Raw genomic sequence first — 19,247 nt, 5'->3', positions numbered from 1 at the left:
TGGGTTCGACTAAATGGACATGCAGTCTAGGAGAGGAACCACAAATGAAAAAAGCTCAAGGTCATCGATGTAAAGCAAGCAAGGGAGCGTGAGGAGACCGGAAAGTTCTCTGACGAAGAACATAAATGGTAGTGGACTCAGAATGGAACCTTGTGGCACACCAGAAAAGGTGGGAGGACAACTCCAACAACCGCATTCCCGAATCATCTTGCCAAAAACCGACATTTAGGCCAACCTGGATGTTCGCTCTCCTCGCGCATCCACCTATTTGTGTAGGCTTAGAAAAGGCCTTTTAAAAACCATACATTTGTACAAATATGAGCTCCACATAGTGGACATCCATTTAAATTCAAATGGTGGGGCGGGGGATCATTTTTTTACTATCCCGAAAAAGTTCCCTACCAGCTCCTTAACTCATTCCTCCAACCCTCCTTGACTTTATTGTTTGTTGAAAACCTTTTTCTGTCTATGTGCGCCTTCAAGTAAGTTAACAGATAATTATCTATCAAGCGAATGCCGCGTCCCATCTAAGCGAATCCTGGAGTTTCATCCTGACGTTGGCCATGTGAGATCAGGGATTGTCGCGCAACAGCCAATCCACTTTCGCGAGCATGATGCTTCTCTTATTCTGAACCGTCCTTTTCAATTTTTTTAGGGTCTCACAGCATCTTGTTGTGATGATAGTCTGGCCCTAATTCATTGGTCTCAGGCTACATGGCAATATTTTTAACATGGCGAAAACCTCTTCTCTAGGATTCCCTGCTTCGGTTACACTGCTGTGTGAGAGAGGTCTGATGAACTGCCTCTGTCATGAGCGAAACCATAAGCCGTCTCCGTCCCTGAAATTTATCTCAGTTCCTTCGGCCCTGAGGTCAAGAGCACTTGCTTTCTGGGCGTGCCTTGTATATTTAAAACTGTGTAGTCCATCATCTCCACTGAAGATTCCTTTTCTTTATTTTTGGTTTAACCGAGGGATTCTTGTTTGCTGTTCAAGGTGGAAATCTTAAACAGACTTGACCGTACAAGGTTCTTCTTTTTCATCATCCTTTATCCCATTCACAAGCGGGGTCGGCTAGTCATGATCGGTTTCGCCATTTGGTTCTATCAAATGCCTGATCTGGATGCAATCGCGAGGCTTTCAAATCCCCGTCAGGTTGCAGTAGTATTACTTCACGAAGGAGGCTCTTGTACGCACCAACACTTTCAAATCACTCTCCTGTTATGCTCCTGGAATCGTCATAAATACCGCTTTAAAGAACGTCCAATTTGTCTCTATTTATGACCACAACGTCTTCTCCGCGAAATGAAAGTTGTTAATAAATCTCCCTTTTTCCACCTAACTTTGGATTATGGAATATAATGCACTCCTGCTCTACGGTTAAATGGGCACATTCAAGACTGCCAGCGCTATTATTCACTCTAAAGTGATGGAAATATATCCTACAATCACTCTACTCCATAAAAAACTGTATTTGGTTATCCCATGCATTTCTGAAGAAATGAAATGATTTTCGAAGTTAGTCCGCTTTTACTGTCATCTCCTATACAGCTTCTTTCAAGTGACTTCCCAGAAGTCACCGGTTACTTTGGCTGAATTCGCCTGACTCAACCGTTACTCTCCCATATCCGCTATCTCGACATAAACTGCAGGTATGACAAATTCATCCTATTCTGGTCCACAAATTTATCTCCTGTTCCTATCCGACCAGAGCCGCTTGTGACAAAATGGATCATACCACCCATGCGATAAGCAACCTGTGACTTCCTTTTGATGTTCCAATACAAGTATTATCCTTGGTCGAGTTTTAATGAACCGTTGAAGTAGTGGATGGCCACAATGAGCATCCAAGTAAATTATAATCAACCAGAAAGAGCATCCTCAATTTCAAAGGCCAGAAGATGTCGAGGTAAGGACAATCTCCAAAGTGGCATCTCCTTGACTTCTAATGCAGGAGAAATAACCATTAAGGATGTTATTTGTCGTGGATCCGTCCAGCTTCACAAACTGTCAGTGTCTCTGATGGCTTTACCCACATGTCCAGGTAGGGAGAGTTCGATGACCAATCACACTGAGAGCTTTGATTTAGTTGGTTTTTATCTTCATATACTTGCTTCTCTTTCCAATTCCAGAAGAAGTCGAAGTCATTTAACTCCACCACATGCTCCATCCAGGACAGCACGATGAACGTCACCAATAACAAGAAGAAAGAATATCGGTGACAAGATGCAACGCTGGCGGACTCCGCTTCGGACCTCAAATTCCGCTTTTACCTCGATGCAGCAAGTGATATTTTATGCCATCATATGTGGTCATTAGCTTCCCCCGAATGCGTAGAACACGCCAGATATACTTCCTTTTCACTCTGTCAAAAGCTTTCTGTAAAGCAATGAAGAGCGGGTTAAGCGAAGATCTAAACTCTGTGCACTGTTCCAAAATGGTCCGTATTGTGTTGATATGGTCAATGCAGGAGCATCCAGAACTTAAACAAGCCTGCTCTCTGTCGGTCAAGCTTTCGAGATGTTCTTTGTTGCGTTCCAGGATTATTTTAGCTATTATCTTTGCAACAGGAAGGGCATACTCCTTGATATCCCTCTAATTGTTACAGTAAAAATGGGTTACCTTCTTTGGAATCTTGACGATTATCCCCTTCTTTTACTTTCTGGGAAAGATCTCGGATTCCCAGGATATCCGTACGAGTGAAAGTAACAGATCTGCAGAGGATGCAAGTGCAGTGATAAAGAACTCTGCAGGAAGACCGTCAAGCCCAGTGACTTCACTCCCTTTAAAGGCATTTATGACCGAAATGATTTCTCTGCTGCTAGGTAGAACAGTCTGTTACGGTGACTAGTCATTTCATCCACAAGTAGTGGAATTTTACCAGATATGAAACCGTTAAGAGCAATGGTGAAGTGTTCCCCTCACCTCTTCCAGCTCTGCTCGTCATCATAGATGAAGAATTGACCATCGAAAGATTTGCGACCACATGCAAGGTCTTTCGTTCCATGACCGTCACAATAATAAACTCCGTTTTATCACGGTCACGCTTCCATGATTCCACAGTCAGCACAGTCAGATCTTATGACGCCTCTTCAGAACGTTGCGGACGACATGCGCAGCACCCGAAAAAAGAGCATTTTTGTCTGTTTGTTATCGTTACGATCGCCAAGACCGGGAAATACGGTCTGTCACACATGTCTGATCAGGGTTCAGCTTTCGGATCACCTATCACGATAGCAATGTCACCTTCAGAAAGCCTCTCCTGAACTGCATGCGAAACTAATTCTTCTTCAAGTCCTTCGGAAGTCTGCGTTGGTGTATGACGCTGTTTAACCTGAACTGGAATCTGGTAGCCGTCAAAAACAAACCGACACCATATTCGTGTTTCCTACGACTTGGCTTTCCAGAGCGCAAAAGCAGCAGTGAAGACAAGACAGGGGGAGTTCTCCATTTTATATCGTTGGAATTTTCGCTCGAATTGGAGAAAGTGATAATTCTGATGACCTTCGATATCGTTTACGAGAAATATACTTATATTCCAGAAACCAATCATATTCCATTATCGAGAACCAAAGGTCATAGTCAAGTTCCTATTCGAAATGTTGACGTTTCGTTAGCACTAAAGATTCGAAATTCCCAGCTTGCTAGCCCACAAATTTCTATTAGTAGCCTTTTATGACAGGCAAGGAAGACTGATGTTTTTGTTTAGGGATTGAGGAGTCCTAAGTCCGAACCCGCTTGATGTCCGAACGGAACAAATGGCGAGCAACCTACTCCACTCTTTATGGTCCATGGACACCAGACATATAACACCTGCGAGCCGCTTCGGTCACGCTGCTCCCAGGGCAAAGGTGAGACAGCGTCTGATGAGTTGCCTCTGAAACCACAGCTGTCTTCGTGGTCTTTTGACATTGAGTGTATTTTTGAATACACAACTTGCTGGGCTAATACTTACGTTCCTCAAGAAGAGAGAATTGCTTAATGTCAATTGGTTAAATCGCCTATTTTTGTCGAATATTGCATTATCACTCATTTACTGCTTTGTAGCTTTTATGACCATCACAGTCACGGCAAAGAAGCTTAGCTTTTTAGAGCGCCGTCCGCAAGACTTTTCAAATTGTAGAAAGTATACAATCAACAGCAGCTAAGCTTTCACCACTAAGGGAGCCATGAGACATCTGCTTTTCTACCATCGAGAAAGCTCGGTGCTACCTTTCTTGAGTTCATATTGTCCCTCTCTTTCAAATTAGGGTATTTGGACAGTAACTAATCGTACTGTTTCTATACGGACCTAAGAATGTAGCACCATTCTGACAAGAATATATTAGAGCTCATGAAGACACACCCTCAAATATGAGTATAAGCATAGTCATCGCAATCTGACAAGCACTTCTCTTGCCAAATAAGGTAACGTCCTTAACGCACTAAGAAAACACTTGTTTGGCAGCTGACTCAGTTTAATTCACGACATCATAACAATTAGATAACAAATATCCTAATCCCTCTGTGTTCCTGCCATTTTAGTTGCTTCAATAAATTGTAATAAAATGAAGAAGAGGGGCTTCCTTCAAAAAACTTTCACGAATCGTTTAAGATGAGTATGTATCGGCAAAGGTTTAAATATTTGCTCCCCATTCTCATCAACGAAGTCTGCATATGCAATTTCATGAATGCATTTCATTCCTAATCGCTGGGCGATCTGAGCGGAATAGTAACTGGTACAATCTACTGAAGCAATCTTGCAACCAAGTGACTGAGCCATGGATAAAGCCTTTTCCACCAGCCTAAAACCAATGGATTTTCCCCGCATACTTGGATCAACCCCAAGCGAAAAAAGAGCAAACACTTTGTCCACTTTGTACACTTCCAGTAAATTAGTTTCTCGGTCCATTTTCTGGAAAATACTTTCTATGGTTATGAATCGTTCGTCAGGTGGATACTTTGCGAGTAAATCAGCGACTTCCTGGTCGAACCTGGGGGTGTAGATGTGGCAGGTTAGGAATCCAACGAGCTTACCACCTTGGTCTGGATTTGTCGCCACCAAACTCAAGCTTTTTCTGGCAACTAACATGTAGTACTCCTCTTCGACAGGGGTCATTTTTTTGATTTTATGGGCCCCGGAAAGGGGCTCATGTGCGGTATAGTACGTGCGAAATCCGTGCAGAATGTCCTCCATATCGGCGGGAGTAGCAAGACGGATGGTCACTTCGCTCGTGGGACTCATTTTAGGAACTTTGAAGCTGCGATCACTAACTTTTTCACTGCACTGGCGACAATGACTCTGTGTTATCAAAACACCAAGCGTTAGAAATTCGGCGTGGAATCATTTTAATTGAACATGCCCGAATGCATGCACTGTTCCCCACTTTTGTTTATACGAATGTCGTTCTCTTAAATTCTTTATAAGTTCACCAAAGTCTATGCTAGTCTCTATGAGCTGACGTCACTCCAGCTGATGAATACTAAGTTCGGAGCTTAGTCGAATTAATGATCCAAATAAAGGTAGACAGACTAAAGTGCTGTGAATTAAATTGAAGCATTGAATTCGCAAGCTTATCAGACGCGCTCCAAGTAAACTCCAAACGCTTTTATATCAATCAAAAATCTTTTTATCTATTCAATACAACCAAAACTTCTAAATGGTACCAAACACGCAACACAACAAAGTAAGCATTACAGGCCTAAGTTCACCTAGATTAAATGTTATTCATGAATTTTTATGAATCGTCGTATATGTGTGTGTATCGCTGGAGGGTTGAAAATCTGCTCACCATTCGCATCGACATAATCTTTGTACGCAATTTCGCTGATGGATTTCATGCCGGTGCGTTCAGCTATCCGCGTTGAGAAGACACTGGTGCAGTCCATTTCTATCACTTTGCATCCTAATGACTCAGCCATAGACATACCTCTCTCCACCAACTTGGTTCCAATGTTCTTCCCTCGCATGGCTTGGTCTACCCCCAGACAAAGTAGCCAAAGCACCTTATCGACTTTGTACATCTCAAACACGTTAGTATTCTCGATGAGTTTATCGTAAATCCCTCTCATCGCTTCCATCCGCTCATCCTTCGGCTTGTCCTTACCGAGCTCATCCCATTTTGCAAGCAGCTCCGGGCTAAAAATCTCGATTGTGAGGAATCCAACGACCTTATCTCCGCGATCTGGATCTGTGGCTATCAGACTCATTCCTTTATGTAGAGTGGACATGACGAACTCCTCTTCGGAGGGCGAGGCCGTTTTAATTTTGTAACCAGATGAAAGAGGCTCGTGGGGCCAAAAGTATGTTCGAAATCCATACAATATGTCCTGAAAATCATCGGGAACCGCGACCCGGATATCAACTTCACTCATTGTACCGCACTTGATTGGCTTAAACTCTACGAAACACAATTTGGTACTGACATACCACCAAGCGAGAATGATCACAAACGTGGTTACTTTAGGTCGTTTTTTTCTTATCAAGAGATTGATAAGACTTTTCATTTTATTTTAAGAAGTTAATCTTCCAAGCAAGTAAATTATTTGTCAGTACCTCATCATTTTTGAATTACGTGGCGGCAGCAGAGAATGTATGTATACGTATCAACTAGAGAATGTATGTATTTTGGAATGAGCCGCTAGTTCGCTGATAGAAATGTCACCAGCTATTAATCTTAGTGACACTAAGTGATAATGAGTGGGATGAATTGGCAAACTAAACTGCTGATACCAACATTGTTTATATTATTGTTTCAAACTCCACGAAGGATGACCATAAGCCTATGAAAAGATAAAGTAGTTTCCGTATTCTGGAAAACCATAGGTGGGTTTCGACAATAAATAGTGAAGCCTAGGAGTCACACCCCTCACTGCTCCAATTAGGCTTGTTTCGGTCAAAGAAATTCTGTCTAGATCAATTTACTTTCTTTATTAAAACCTTGGCCATGTCGGCAACTTATGGTACCAGACCCTGGTTCTCAACGAAGGAGGACTCTATGTATTGACTGCAGAGCTGAAACAAATCACAGTCTGGCCCACAGATAAACATTAGACTGCAATCTCGGCAGCGAGGAATGAGATGGTAATGGGTATATAGGTTGTGGGGTTGTTTCATCATTATCATCAACGGTGCAACACCCGGTATCCAGTCTAGGCCTGCCTTAATAAGGAACTCCAGATATCCTGGTTTTGCGCCGAGGTCCACTAATTCGATATCCCTAAATGCTGTCTAGCGTCCTGACCTACGCCATCACTTCATCTCAGGCAGGTTCTGCTTCGTCTTCTTTCTCTACCATAGATATTGCCCTTATAGAATTTTCAGGCTGGATCATTCTCATCCATACGGATTAAGTGACCCGCCCACCGTAACCTGTTCAGCACGATTTTTTCCACAACCAGACGATCTTGGTATCGCTCATAGATTTCGTCGTTATATAGGCTACGGAATCGTCCATCCTCATGTAGGAGGCCAAAAATTCTTCGTACGATTCTTCTCTCGAACGCAGCCAAGAGTTCGCAATTTTTCTTGCTAAGAGCCCAAGTCTCCGAGGAATACATTAGAACTGACAAGATCATTGTCTTTTACAGTAAGAGCTTTGACCCTATGGTTTTTGTAAGCTGCAATAGGCTCTGTTGGCTGACAACAACCGTGCGCAAATTTCATCATCGTAGCTGTCATCGGTTGTGACTTTCGACACTTGTTGTAGTCTCGTATTTTTCTTCTTCCCGTTTGACCACTGCGATTTGCTGTTGTTGGTTGGTTGGTTTTTGGTGCTGACGTTGCCACAATATACTTTGTCTTGCCTTCATTGATGTGCAGCCCAAGATCTCGCCCCGATTGCCGCTGCTCGATCTGGATGAAGGCATCGTACGTCTCGGGTGGTTGTTCCTATGATGTCGATATCGTCAGCATAGGCCAGTAGTTGGGTGGACTTAAAGAAGATCGTACCTCTTACATTTACCTCAGCATCACGGATCACTTTCTCCAGGGCCAGGTTAAAGAGGACGCATGATCATAGACCGTTGTCAATGTCGAATGATGTTGAGAGTGATCCTGCTGCTTTTATCTGGCCCCGCCCAGGTACAGTATAGATCAGCAAAAGGCAGACTCAGCAGACTCCGCACCGTGATAAATAAAAGCAAACTCTCGGCTGGTACAAACTCGTCAAGGAGAACGAGGCCCCGTAGCAAATTGGCTATAAGCTTGTCACCCGGAAAATCGGGGCTCTGCGAAAGCCCTGCATACTAAGTACCGACCAGATGGACCGTATGAGCATTATTCTCCAGACATCCTATAATGGTTGATGTCAATAGCACGGAAAACGTCGAGGATTGCTCTCTTTTCACAATGAGAAATATCGAATAAGCGTTCACTATGAAAAACAGGAAGTCGCTAGATCCTGATGGCATCTCGGCGGAAGTTTACAAACTAGTATTTCGCCAACGGCCAGACTTGATGCTCAAGCCTTTCGACGCTTGTTTGAAGGAGGGCATTTTGTTTGTCGCTGGAAGATCAGACTCGCGCTGATCAGCAAGGGCAAAGGAGACCCGGAGTTCCCGTCTGGATACCGATCGCTGTATATGTTTGACACGGCTGAGAAAGTGCTCGAGAAGCTCATCAGGAGTAGAATCGCTGAAACGATTCTCGCTGCCGAGGATTTGTCCCCAAGACAGTTCGGGCTTAGAACAGGGAGATCTACAGTAGATGCTATTATGGAGGTCGTAGATTTCATCGAGCCGAGACACACAACCGCCGATATCGACGGATAGTAATCCTTACGCCTGGTTATGCAGATGACGTTGCGACACTTATTGCCGGACGCACTGTTGAACAGGTGCAAATCAGATAGTGATACGACAGGTAAGCGGATGGATAACTGCTCATCGTTTCAGCCTTGCGATTGAAAATCCGAAGTAGTCATCTTGATCAGAAAGAGAATCCCAACCTAGCGTCCCATATCGATTGGAAAGTTGACTCTAAAGTCAAAACCAGCAGTTATATTCCTTGGTTTAATGCTCTACTCCAATAAGAGCTTCCACGAGCAAATCAAAGCACAGCGGACAGGGATGCAGCTGGAGTCTCGGCCTTGAGTCGGCAAATGCGAACATTGGTTTATCGCGTTGTCTCAGAACCGGCCGCGATGGTTTTCACAGGAGTAATCCCCTCTTGCAAAGTGAGCCAAGGGGCAGATGGACTGCGCGGCTCATCGACAATTTAGACACGTGGCTGAACCTAACGCACAGTGAATTAAATTATTTTCTTACCCAACTTCTAAGCGGGCATGGAGGTTTTCAATCTTACCTCCACAGGATTGGGAAGGCGTTTTGCAATGGAGTGACGGACGATGCTGAACAATATCATGGATCTTTGAAGAGTAGGTTAAAACGGTAAACCTTTGTCCCCAGCCGGTTGAGATACCAAACCACCCTGAATAGGGACCCTCCGAGGCCACCCCTGCTAAGCGGAAGCTTTCTGCGCCACCGCCGACTTCGGACCCGGTGAAACGGGAACTTCACGACAATTTGGCGGCAGCCAATTGTCAAACGCAAAAAAATCGACAAATAAATTATGGACACCACAGGTCCTGGTGTATGTAGAAGAGCTGGGAGGATCAAAGGTGGTACGTAGAAACCTCATGATTGAAGTGATACAGGGGATGATCACGGATCGTCAAGATATGACCAAAGTGCACAGACAAGAGCAATGCGCAGAGAAGCCTTAAACATACACTGTAACGCCCTGATGGGACATTTACTACGAGGAAGTCCATAATGTCACGGCAGTAAGGAGATAAAAGGGAGGTTAGTGGGTAAGGTTCTAACCGCCCCCTTTGGCGTAAACGATTATTGATCGCTCGGGTAAATGCATATAATTCAGCGGTCTCTGGTCGACTAAAAGAATAGGGCAGTCAACGAAATGAGTAGTTAGTTTAAATGCAGTGGACTATTAAAACAAGCTGGATACGAAATACACTAGGACTCTAGCCACGAGCTATGGTCGCCGAGATCTCCTAGGTCTGATAACTGAAGACTCCTTTACCATAGCAGTGGATGACGTACGTAACGAAATGGTTGCTCCGAATAACTGAAGTTATTTCGAACTCAGCGAGGTGTAACCATCTCAGCGAGGTCTTTTTGTGTTCATCAAAGGTCAGTAAACTCATTAATTAAATGCGCCATTGACAAAATATTCGAGCGCCGAAACAAGTCGACAGGTTTGTATGCTACTTCAAAGGAAGGAGTTGATGGTAACAGCTGGTCATATGGCTCCTATGGACCCGTTCCTTGACTTGCATTGAGAGGTGTCAGCATTATCGACCGCAGGCATTCATTTGCTACCCAGTGCTAAGGAAGGAGGTTTCGGCGTTCATCACCTAAGGAAGGAGGTTTCGACCTTTGCCTGGGATATTATTGGATATAGCACGGAAGAGCTGGAAAGTGGTTGCTGGGGAGCAAAAACTGAAAAACTTTATATGCCGATATTCCGCTTAATGATGAGAATTCGAGGAGAAGGAGCTTAATTTGTCATCACTAGTTTAGAGGGCGAGAATTACTGGCGGCTTTGGTATAGTCCATGGATTATGAAACTAACCATAATTATGATGGGTAAACCTTTGCGCATCTTGCGAAGTCTTCGATCAATTTCACGATATTAACTGATGTTGGGGGTGCATCTTGTGCGGAAAACAGTCAAAGGAGGGGTGAAAAGGGGCTTGCAATATTAGCGTGGATGTGTGCCCAGGTAGAAAATTCAGTAAAACGAAAGAAGACAAAACTTTAGTAAACGATATTCTTTTATTTGAAATATTAAGAACTATTTTTTTTGCTATCTTAAGTACCAAATAATGAACTAATGATCGTTACTTCTTTTCTAATTACGGCCTGGCCCTGTATGTACAATTCACCTTTTTCACGGCTTTCCCGGCAAGGTTCTGGGTCCATCACTAAAATACTCTGGTCTAATCTGATATTGCACGATCCTTCCACTTCTTCAGCTGCTCGTCATTATGGATGAGGAGTCGGCCAACGCAAGGTCTTCCGTCCCATGACCGTTACAATAATAAACTCCGTTTTATCATGGTCACACTTCCATCATTACATAGTCAACCAGATCTTATGACGCCTCTTCAGGACATGGTCGACCACATGTGCAGCACTCGAAAGAAGAACATTTTTGGTAGCAGTTTTTATGGTGGCCCAATGCACATGAGTAGTCCCAGGCGAGTTATTCAGTGAATTTTCCGTCCGACCAACAAGCGACAACTGGATCACACAAGCGGTCGATGTTGAACTTGGGGCGGTTACAGCTCTCCAATCAATAGAAGTGACCGACGCAACGTGGAATCAAACGCAAATTACCATCAAATCGTTATCCTCTCTTGTTACGCATGTCCAGAAGACAACTCCTAAGTATACTACTGATCGCAAAATTGTCTGTGTTCTTATTGTTCTTTCGCCGTCGGTGAGTTGAAACGCAACTGACCTTATGTCAAGCTCTGCGCTCGAACAATATGCCACCAATAACGAGATAGATCTCCCACCATTATCGTTATGATCGCCAAGACCGTGTTTCCCATCACATGTCTGACCAGGGTGTTGGCAGAACCCACGTTAGGGTTCAGATCACCCATCACGATTTAAATGTCACCTTTAGGAAGCCTCTCATGAACTGTGTGTGAAACTAATTCTTCTTCAATATATCGGAAGTCTCCGTTGGTGCATGACTCAATTGTGACGCTGTTTAACCTGAACGGGAATCTTGCAGTCAGAATTCTGTCAGAGACCAACTTTCAGGTCAAGAGAGCGCGCCTTCTGTAGCCGTCAAAAACAACGCGACACCAGATTCGTGTTTCCTATTGTAGCCGTCAAAAACAAACCGACACCATATCCGTGTTTCCTACGGCTTGGCTTTTCAGAGCGCAAAAGCACAACAGTAGTGATGGCAAAAAAGAGGGAGTTCCCATTTTATATCGTTGGAATATTCGCTCGAGTTGGAGAAAGTGAGCATTCCGATGACGTTCGATACCGTTCCCGATATTCCATTTTCAAGAGCCAAAGGTCGTAATCATATCCCTATCCATGACATTGTTGACGTTTCGGTAACAGTAAAAATTCAAAATTCACAGGTTGCTAACCCACAAATTCCTATTTCTTTTAGTCGTCTTTGGCTGTATTTTTTAGCACCCAACTTACTGGGCGGATAACTGCATTCGTCAAAAAAATAAAATTGCTGAAGCTCATTTGGCTATCTCTGATACCTTGAGTGCTTGGTAGCTTTTTTGACCATCACAGTCACGGCAAAGAAGCTGGGCGTTTTAGAGCCTCTTCCGCGAGACGATATTGTCTACTTTTACTATTGGCTTGTCGCCAATAGCAACTCTCTTTAAAAATTGCTGAGAGTATATAATCAGCAGCAGCTAAGCTTTCACCACTGAGAGAGCCATGAGAGATCTGCATTTCTACCATCGGGAAACGTCGGCGCTATCTTTCTCAAGCTCATATTGTCTCTCTCCTTCAACATGGGGTATTTGGGCAGTAACTGTGCCTATATGAACCTAAGAATGTACCACTATTCCAACAAGAATATACTAGAGCCCATGAAGCCACACCCTCAAATATGATTATTAGCACAGTCATCCGAATCTGACAAGCACTATTCTAGCTAAATGAGGTAACGTCCTTAATGCAGCATGAAAACACTTGTTTCGCATCTGACTCAGTTTAATTCACGACATCATAACAATTAGATAATAAATATCCTAATCCCTCTGTGTTCCTGCCATTTTGGTTGTTTCAATAAATTGTAATAAAATAAAGAGGAGGGGCTTCCTTCAAAAAACTTTCACGAATCGTTTAAGATGAGTATGTATCGGCAAAGGTTTAAATATTTGCTCCCCATTCTCATCAACGAAGTCTGCATACGAAATTCCATGGATACATTTCATCCCTAATCGCTGGGCGATCTGAGCGGAATAGTAACTGGTACAATCCACTGAAGCAATCTTACAACCAAGTGACTGAGTCATGGATAAAGCCTTTTCCACCAACCTAAAACCAATGGATTTCCCCCGCATATTTGGTTCAACCCCCAGCGAAAAGAGAGCAAACACTTTGTCCACTTTGTACACTTCCAGTAAATTTGTTTCTCCATCCATTTTTTGGAAAATACTTTCTATGGTTATGAATCGTTCGTCAGGTGGATACTTTGCGAGTAAATCAGCGACTTCCTGGTCGAACCTGGGGGTGTAGATGTGACAGGTTAGGAATCCAATGAGCTTACCACCTTGATTTGGATGCGACCAAGTAAACTTCAAACGCTTTTATATCAATCAAAAATCTTTTTATCTATTCAATACAACCAAAACATCTAAATGGTACCAAGCACCTAACATAACGAAGTAAGCATTATAGGCCAAAGTTCACCTAGATTAAATGTTATTCAAGAATTTTTATGAATCTTCGCATGTGTGTGTGTATTGCAGGAGGGTTGAAAATCTGCTCACCATTCGCATCGACATAATCTTTGTACGCAATTTCGCCGATGCATTTCATGCCGGTGCGCTCAGCTATCCGTGCTGAGAAGGCACTGGTGCAGTCAATTTCGATCCCCTTGCATCCTAATGACTCAGCCATAGATATGCTTCTCTCCACCAACCTTGTTGCAATGTTCTTCCCTCGCATGGCCTGGTCTACCCCAAGACAAACTAGCCAAAGCACCTTATCCACTTTGTACATCTCAAATATATCAGCCTTCTCATTGAGTTTATTGAAAATCCCTCCCATTGCTTCCGTCCGCTCCTCCTTTGGCTTGTCCTTACTGAGCTCGTCCCATTCCGCAAGCAGCCCCGGTGTCAAAATGTCGATTGTGAGGAATCCAACGACCTTATCTCCGCGATCTGGATCTGTGGCTATCAGACTCATTCCTTTCTGTGGAGTGTACATGATCAACTCCTCTTCGGACGGCGTGGCCGTTTTAATTTTGTGACCAGCAGAGAGAGGCTCGTAGGGCCAGAAATATGTTCGTAATCCATATAATATGTCCTCAAAGTCATCGGGAACCGCGACCCGGATATTAATTTCACTCATTGTACCGCACTTGATTGGCTTAAACTCTACGAAACACAATTTGGTACTGACTTACCACCAAGCGAGAATGATCACAAAAGTGGTAACTTTGAGGTCGTTTTTTTCTTATCATGAGAATGATAAGAGTTTTAATTTTATTCTAGGAAGTTAATATAGTAATATCAGTGGGATGAATTGGGGAAATAAACTGCTGATATCGATTCTGTTTACATAGTCGTTCCAAACTCCACAGAGAATGACCATAAACCAATTTGAAGAAGATAAAGTAGTCACTCTATTTTGAAAAGTCATCATGACAAGAAATAGTGAAGGCTGGGAGCCACCTGCCACGCGATATCAACCAGGCACGTGTCGGTCAAAGAAGTCTTGTCCAGATCTATTTATTTTCTCATTAAAACTAAAGTTATGGCGGCTACCTATGGGACCAGAACCTCAACGCACGATATGTACATATTTATTGCAGAGTTGAAAAAAATGCAAAGCCTCACCCACGGGTAAGCAACAACCGCTGACCTTTACACCGAAGACCGCTCAGAAACTGAAATGAAAGACAGACACCCTAAAAATCTTTAGGTTAACAAAGGAGGCAGAGGGGGAGCTACCTGAGAGGGAAAATTATAAGAATAAGGTTAAGACAAACTAACTCCTTGCAGCGCCATAACTAGGCAGTGCAAACCACAACTCTCGGCCGCTATCCGACCATTGAAACCAACCACTATCAACACCCACATCTCCGGTCGATGGGGCAACTAACCTGACCAACGTATATCGGCGAAAAACATTGAAGAAAAATGGAAAACCTCCCTGAAAAGCTGCAAACATCGCAATCTTACCTAATATTCAAAATTCGGGGTAAAGGGGTCCAATTAGTGATCAACAGATCAGCGGGCTAGAAAAGCGGAAAATCAGTGAGAAATCTTTTTAAAGACTTGAAAGGCCAATATCTCCCTTAACATTAAGGATTCGAGAAAAAGGAATCCGTGACAACCAGTTTGGAGGTGAAGATAAGGTAGAAATGTGTTTATAGGTTGTGTGGTTTTTCGGTAGAGGGGTAAAATTCATTTACGCACAAAATGCCGGGTTTCTGTCTACTGACAAAAATATTCCCCTGTTGGATCTAGGACACTAACTCGGAACGGTTTGACACATTACCTTAGGCCAGGCCTATTAAGTACAGGAGCAGAACTCTCTGGCTTAGGGAACGACAGCAGTCTGGTATCTCTCCAATCCATCACCTTACCTTAAATGTAACATGCTACTCTGTTCCATATATATTTTGTATAATTATGGTATCCGGAGATCCTTAACGCCTTTCCTTCGAAAGGCGATGGCCATGGTGCTCAAACCTTCTGCAAATGAAAATCATCCACCACATCCTTGCAATAAATGCAGTCGGGGTGAACGTGATTTCCCGATTATGTTCAGATAAGACTGAAAATACACATGTTCGCTGGACAGCTGTATAAGGTAATACAGAACCTCATCGTGCTCTTGGTAGAATCATAACCGCGCGTCTTTGATGAGATACGCCGCCGATCTACCCCTCGATTCTCTTTCCCACAATTGCTGATATGCATTGAGAGCACTCTCCTCACAAGCGCCGGTTTCCTTATTTCTCTTGGTTTTACTGAGGTATATAAACCCCCTCTCAATAGCATTGAAAACCATCGTAATAACTCCTTCTATCACCAGCACTATTGACTTCGAAACGGAACGATAGGCGGACGCAACTCGCAAGGCACCTCTATGTCGTACTTGCGCTAGATCGCTACGGTAGAGCGGTAGAGATTGAGGAAGTCAGCGTATATTTCGAAACCGTATAGAAGGTGTGAACCGCATTCATCAGCTAACGACGCCTACTGGATAAGGAATTTCCAATATTGAACATTAACCGCCAAATCGTAAACATTATAGCTGCAGTCCTTTTCGGCGATGTTCCGAATCTGTTCGAAGAAAAATCGAAGAATTTTTGTGTCTATCATGATGCAGAAATATATCAACTCCGTCTTCGAGAAGACCATCGCTTTACCAACCTGAACAGGGAGAACTGTGAGAACCATCTCTTTGGTCAGGACGACCAGTTCGGTTTCCTCTAGAGCCATGGAGAATCCATGCTGAGCCATCCACTTGTTGACTCGGCGGATCTAAACTCATATTGTCTTGGTAGTAGTCTCCCGCAACACGTATTTCGTTAGACAACTTTGGCTTACTGATTTTCTCATGCAGCTTCCCGGCTGTGTCCAACATACTGAGAGGGTGGTACACTGATGGTACCTCGGGGTTGCCTTTGTAATTGCTTATCAGCGCTAGCTTTGCAACCTTCTAGCAGAAGGGAAAACCGACCTCTGTCGAACGTGCATTGAATGCGCTAAGTAGCAAATCCAACATATTCTCGGGTAGAAGTTTCAGCACTTCACTGAAAATACCACCCGATAATGGTGCTTTTTATCCTCTACAAGGCCGTTTGTTACAGTTCCCTTACAGTGAAGAGTGGGCATTTTTCAGTTCTGCACCTCTCATTGACAGCGTCAGCTCAAATGAGGCAGATAGCAAAAAGTCACTTCACGAAGTCTTCTATTTTCACTTCTTCCATGGAAGCCTCATGGGTCCCTGTTAACGTCGCTGATTAACTCCTAAAATTCCGCACAACGAGCCCAAACACAAACGAAGCCATTTCATCCGTCATGGGTCGCACTCGCAAGTTAACCGTATCCCTCATCCATATAGCAGCAGTGCTATCTCGGTACTGTCCCCTAAGAAGCAATAAGTCAGCTCTTTTTTCTTCCACCATAACACCATCTGCCCATCCGGTCGTAATTAGTTGAAATTCTGTGCTTCTTCGTTTGCAGGATGTCGATCATGGCGCTTGACTTTTCATTTTTTGCAATTCCTGTTTGAAAACTTACTACTGCTAAGAACGGCGAACATGAACCACATCCTCTTTTTACAGACCGCGGTTCTTGCAGCTCCCTGATAGGGAAGATAGGAAAAAATTGCCAAATCCTTTGAAAACTTTTAAACGCCTATGGCGAAAGGATTATACTTCAGGTTAATGTTGCATAATTCGGCAGGTTCTCAAATGAATTCCCCGGGCCACTGGAAATCGACAAGTTTTCAAGCTACCTCATCCATGCCAAGATGGGACAGCGTAGCCAAAGGGCGATCAGACCAATGGGAGACTTGGTCTCTAGTATGCGATTTTTGAATGCCTTGAGCACTTCCAGTTTCAAATTAGACCCTTATCCGGTAGGCCAGCTAGCCAGAGTGAACATTTTCCCAGATTACTTGTGAAAACAAACATGAAGGATAAAAAAAGCGATAATATCAGACCCATCATCGGACAAGCATCCAGCCAGGAGGCAGCCGTAACACCGCTGTACTGAAATGAATAACGGGGACCTTCAGGAGCAATGCGGCAAACGAGCTAGTTCTTCTTAGTTTGCAAATAACTGTCGTCGATGGATGTAGCAAGCAGTAGCTATAGTATTCCTAACATCGACGTTAACGTCCCCCAAAAGCAAGGGCTGTTTCGAATCTCGACCACTGGAAGCCAGGAAGGAAACGGAAATCCACTGGAGTTCTGCTCAAGAGCCACTACCAGAAGACCATACAAGTACAATAACAAACGGTTTGGAAACCAGAACCGGGAATCGGAGCCCACCCCCTTCAAGCGCAATCGATCTCAAGATGAGATCGAATAGCAACACGAGCGAAGCATAATGTGCAAGGGTTCGCACGCCAAGCAACCTCTGCAAACAGGGAAACAGCAACAGCCGGACGAGGTACAAACTGCAAAACCCTTCAGCAACGAGGTCAGTGATCACTTCAATGTGGTGCTGACGGATGATAATTCAACTAGTGGCAAACTGGTGCCGGAGGTGTGGACCAATGTTAAGGCCAGTCTATCGGAATTATCGAGCATTTCCTTGATGATAAAGGAAAGCAGGGAGGATTCATCCCTTGCTTTGATTTCTCTGTGATAGTCTTTGGGTTCCATGCCAAACCATGCGAGAACCTTGTCTACTCCGCATAAATGGAGTTAAGAATGCAAAGGTGAAAATCTTCCGCTCCGCGAACCCGCACAATGACCTGGATGCAATTGACGCCGCGAACGATCTGTTGGAAGAGATGGATATCGACGCTCCAACAGGAGCTGACAAACCAAGAGCTGTGGATCGAAAGAGGTCGAACCATCAAAGGACCCAAGAGTAAATATTACAATTTGTTTCACAGCACAAAAGACACTCTCGCCAGAAAGAACCTGCTGTCTTCTGTGTCCGGGCCTGAGTTCTAACGACGTCATCGTGGTGAAACTGGAGCAAGCAGGAGCGGCGAGCTTGTATAAACATCAGTAGAACTACAACATTTAATGTCTACCATCGCAGCAAAGAAGGCCAAACTGTTGATAGAACGAGACATACGCTTTGGGGCAGCTCGGAAACCAACGAGATGATTTTATTATTAACAAAAACCTATCAGTGTGTAATAGGGGCAATACACTAACTTTCCTTTCCCCCTGCTCGGAGAACTATTAGAAGCAGGATAAAGTCCTTCATCTCACCCCACTAATCAACAATGAAACCTTTCAAATGAAGAACTTGAGCGTTTCTTACCAGATCACAGTTGGATTCACTTTTTTTAAAATCCCCAAGAGGATCGACTTTAAGAAGTTTAGTCAAATTATCAAGGGCAAACTCTCCGAGCTGGAGTCAAAAGTTGGGGGTTTAAAAAAGGCATTCGAAACCACCATCAAGAAGACATTAGCACCGTGGTAGAATGAAAATCTGTCCAGCGTAAGGAAGCTGACCAGGGAGGTCTTCAGCATCTGCTACAAACACAAATATTGGTCAGTTATACAAGGACCGCCTGAAGAGGGACAAGTTGGCCATCAAGATTGCCAAGAAGCAGTCCTGATTGCCCAATTCTCAGAACATTGAAAGCACCAGCAAATCTGGGAGACTCAGCGAGATTCTGGTCAAGGAAGATAGGAGCCTATCCTTTCTTAAAAAGTCGAAAGGCTCCTGGACGCAATCTTCTGATGAGACCATGGAGCTGCTAGTTCAGATGAACTTCCCCACCAATGAGGGAAACTCCGAGTTAGAACATTCAGTCGTGTGAGATTATCAAATAGGTAATTACCGAGGATGAAAACGGCTGGGCAGTAAACAGCTTCTCCGGATAT

General features: G+C 43.8%; 3 protein-coding genes across 3 annotated transcripts; all 3 read right to left on the bottom strand.

Moving 5' to 3' along the window:
- Positions 1 to 4,450: 4,450 nt before the first annotated feature.
- Positions 4,451 to 5,489, bottom strand: LOC119649104. The gene has a single exon (XM_038051103.1). It carries the CDS (start codon positions 5,220 to 5,222, stop codon positions 4,566 to 4,568), a length of 657 nt encoding a protein of 218 aa, XP_037907031.1. The 5' UTR covers positions 5,223 to 5,489; the 3' UTR covers positions 4,451 to 4,565.
- Positions 5,490 to 5,701: 212 nt separating this feature from the next.
- Positions 5,702 to 6,352, bottom strand: LOC119647754. The gene has a single exon (XM_038048871.1). The coding sequence runs from the start codon at positions 6,350 to 6,352 to the stop codon at positions 5,702 to 5,704; it is 651 nt and encodes a 216-aa protein (XP_037904799.1).
- Positions 6,353 to 13,320: 6,968 nt separating this feature from the next.
- Positions 13,321 to 14,132, bottom strand: LOC119649106. Its single transcript, XM_038051105.1, has one exon. The coding sequence runs from the start codon at positions 14,063 to 14,065 to the stop codon at positions 13,415 to 13,417; it is 651 nt and encodes a 216-aa protein (XP_037907033.1). The 5' UTR covers positions 14,066 to 14,132; the 3' UTR covers positions 13,321 to 13,414.
- Between the last annotated feature and the right edge of the window lie 5,115 nt (positions 14,133 to 19,247).

This window comes from Hermetia illucens, chromosome 2 (genome assembly GCF_905115235.1).
Source record: "Hermetia illucens chromosome 2, iHerIll2.2.curated.20191125, whole genome shotgun sequence".
Classification (NCBI taxonomy): domain Eukaryota; kingdom Metazoa; phylum Arthropoda; class Insecta; order Diptera; family Stratiomyidae; genus Hermetia; species Hermetia illucens.
The sequence above is the reverse complement of the archived record's forward strand: the minus strand, read 5'-3'. Positions and strand labels throughout refer to the sequence as shown.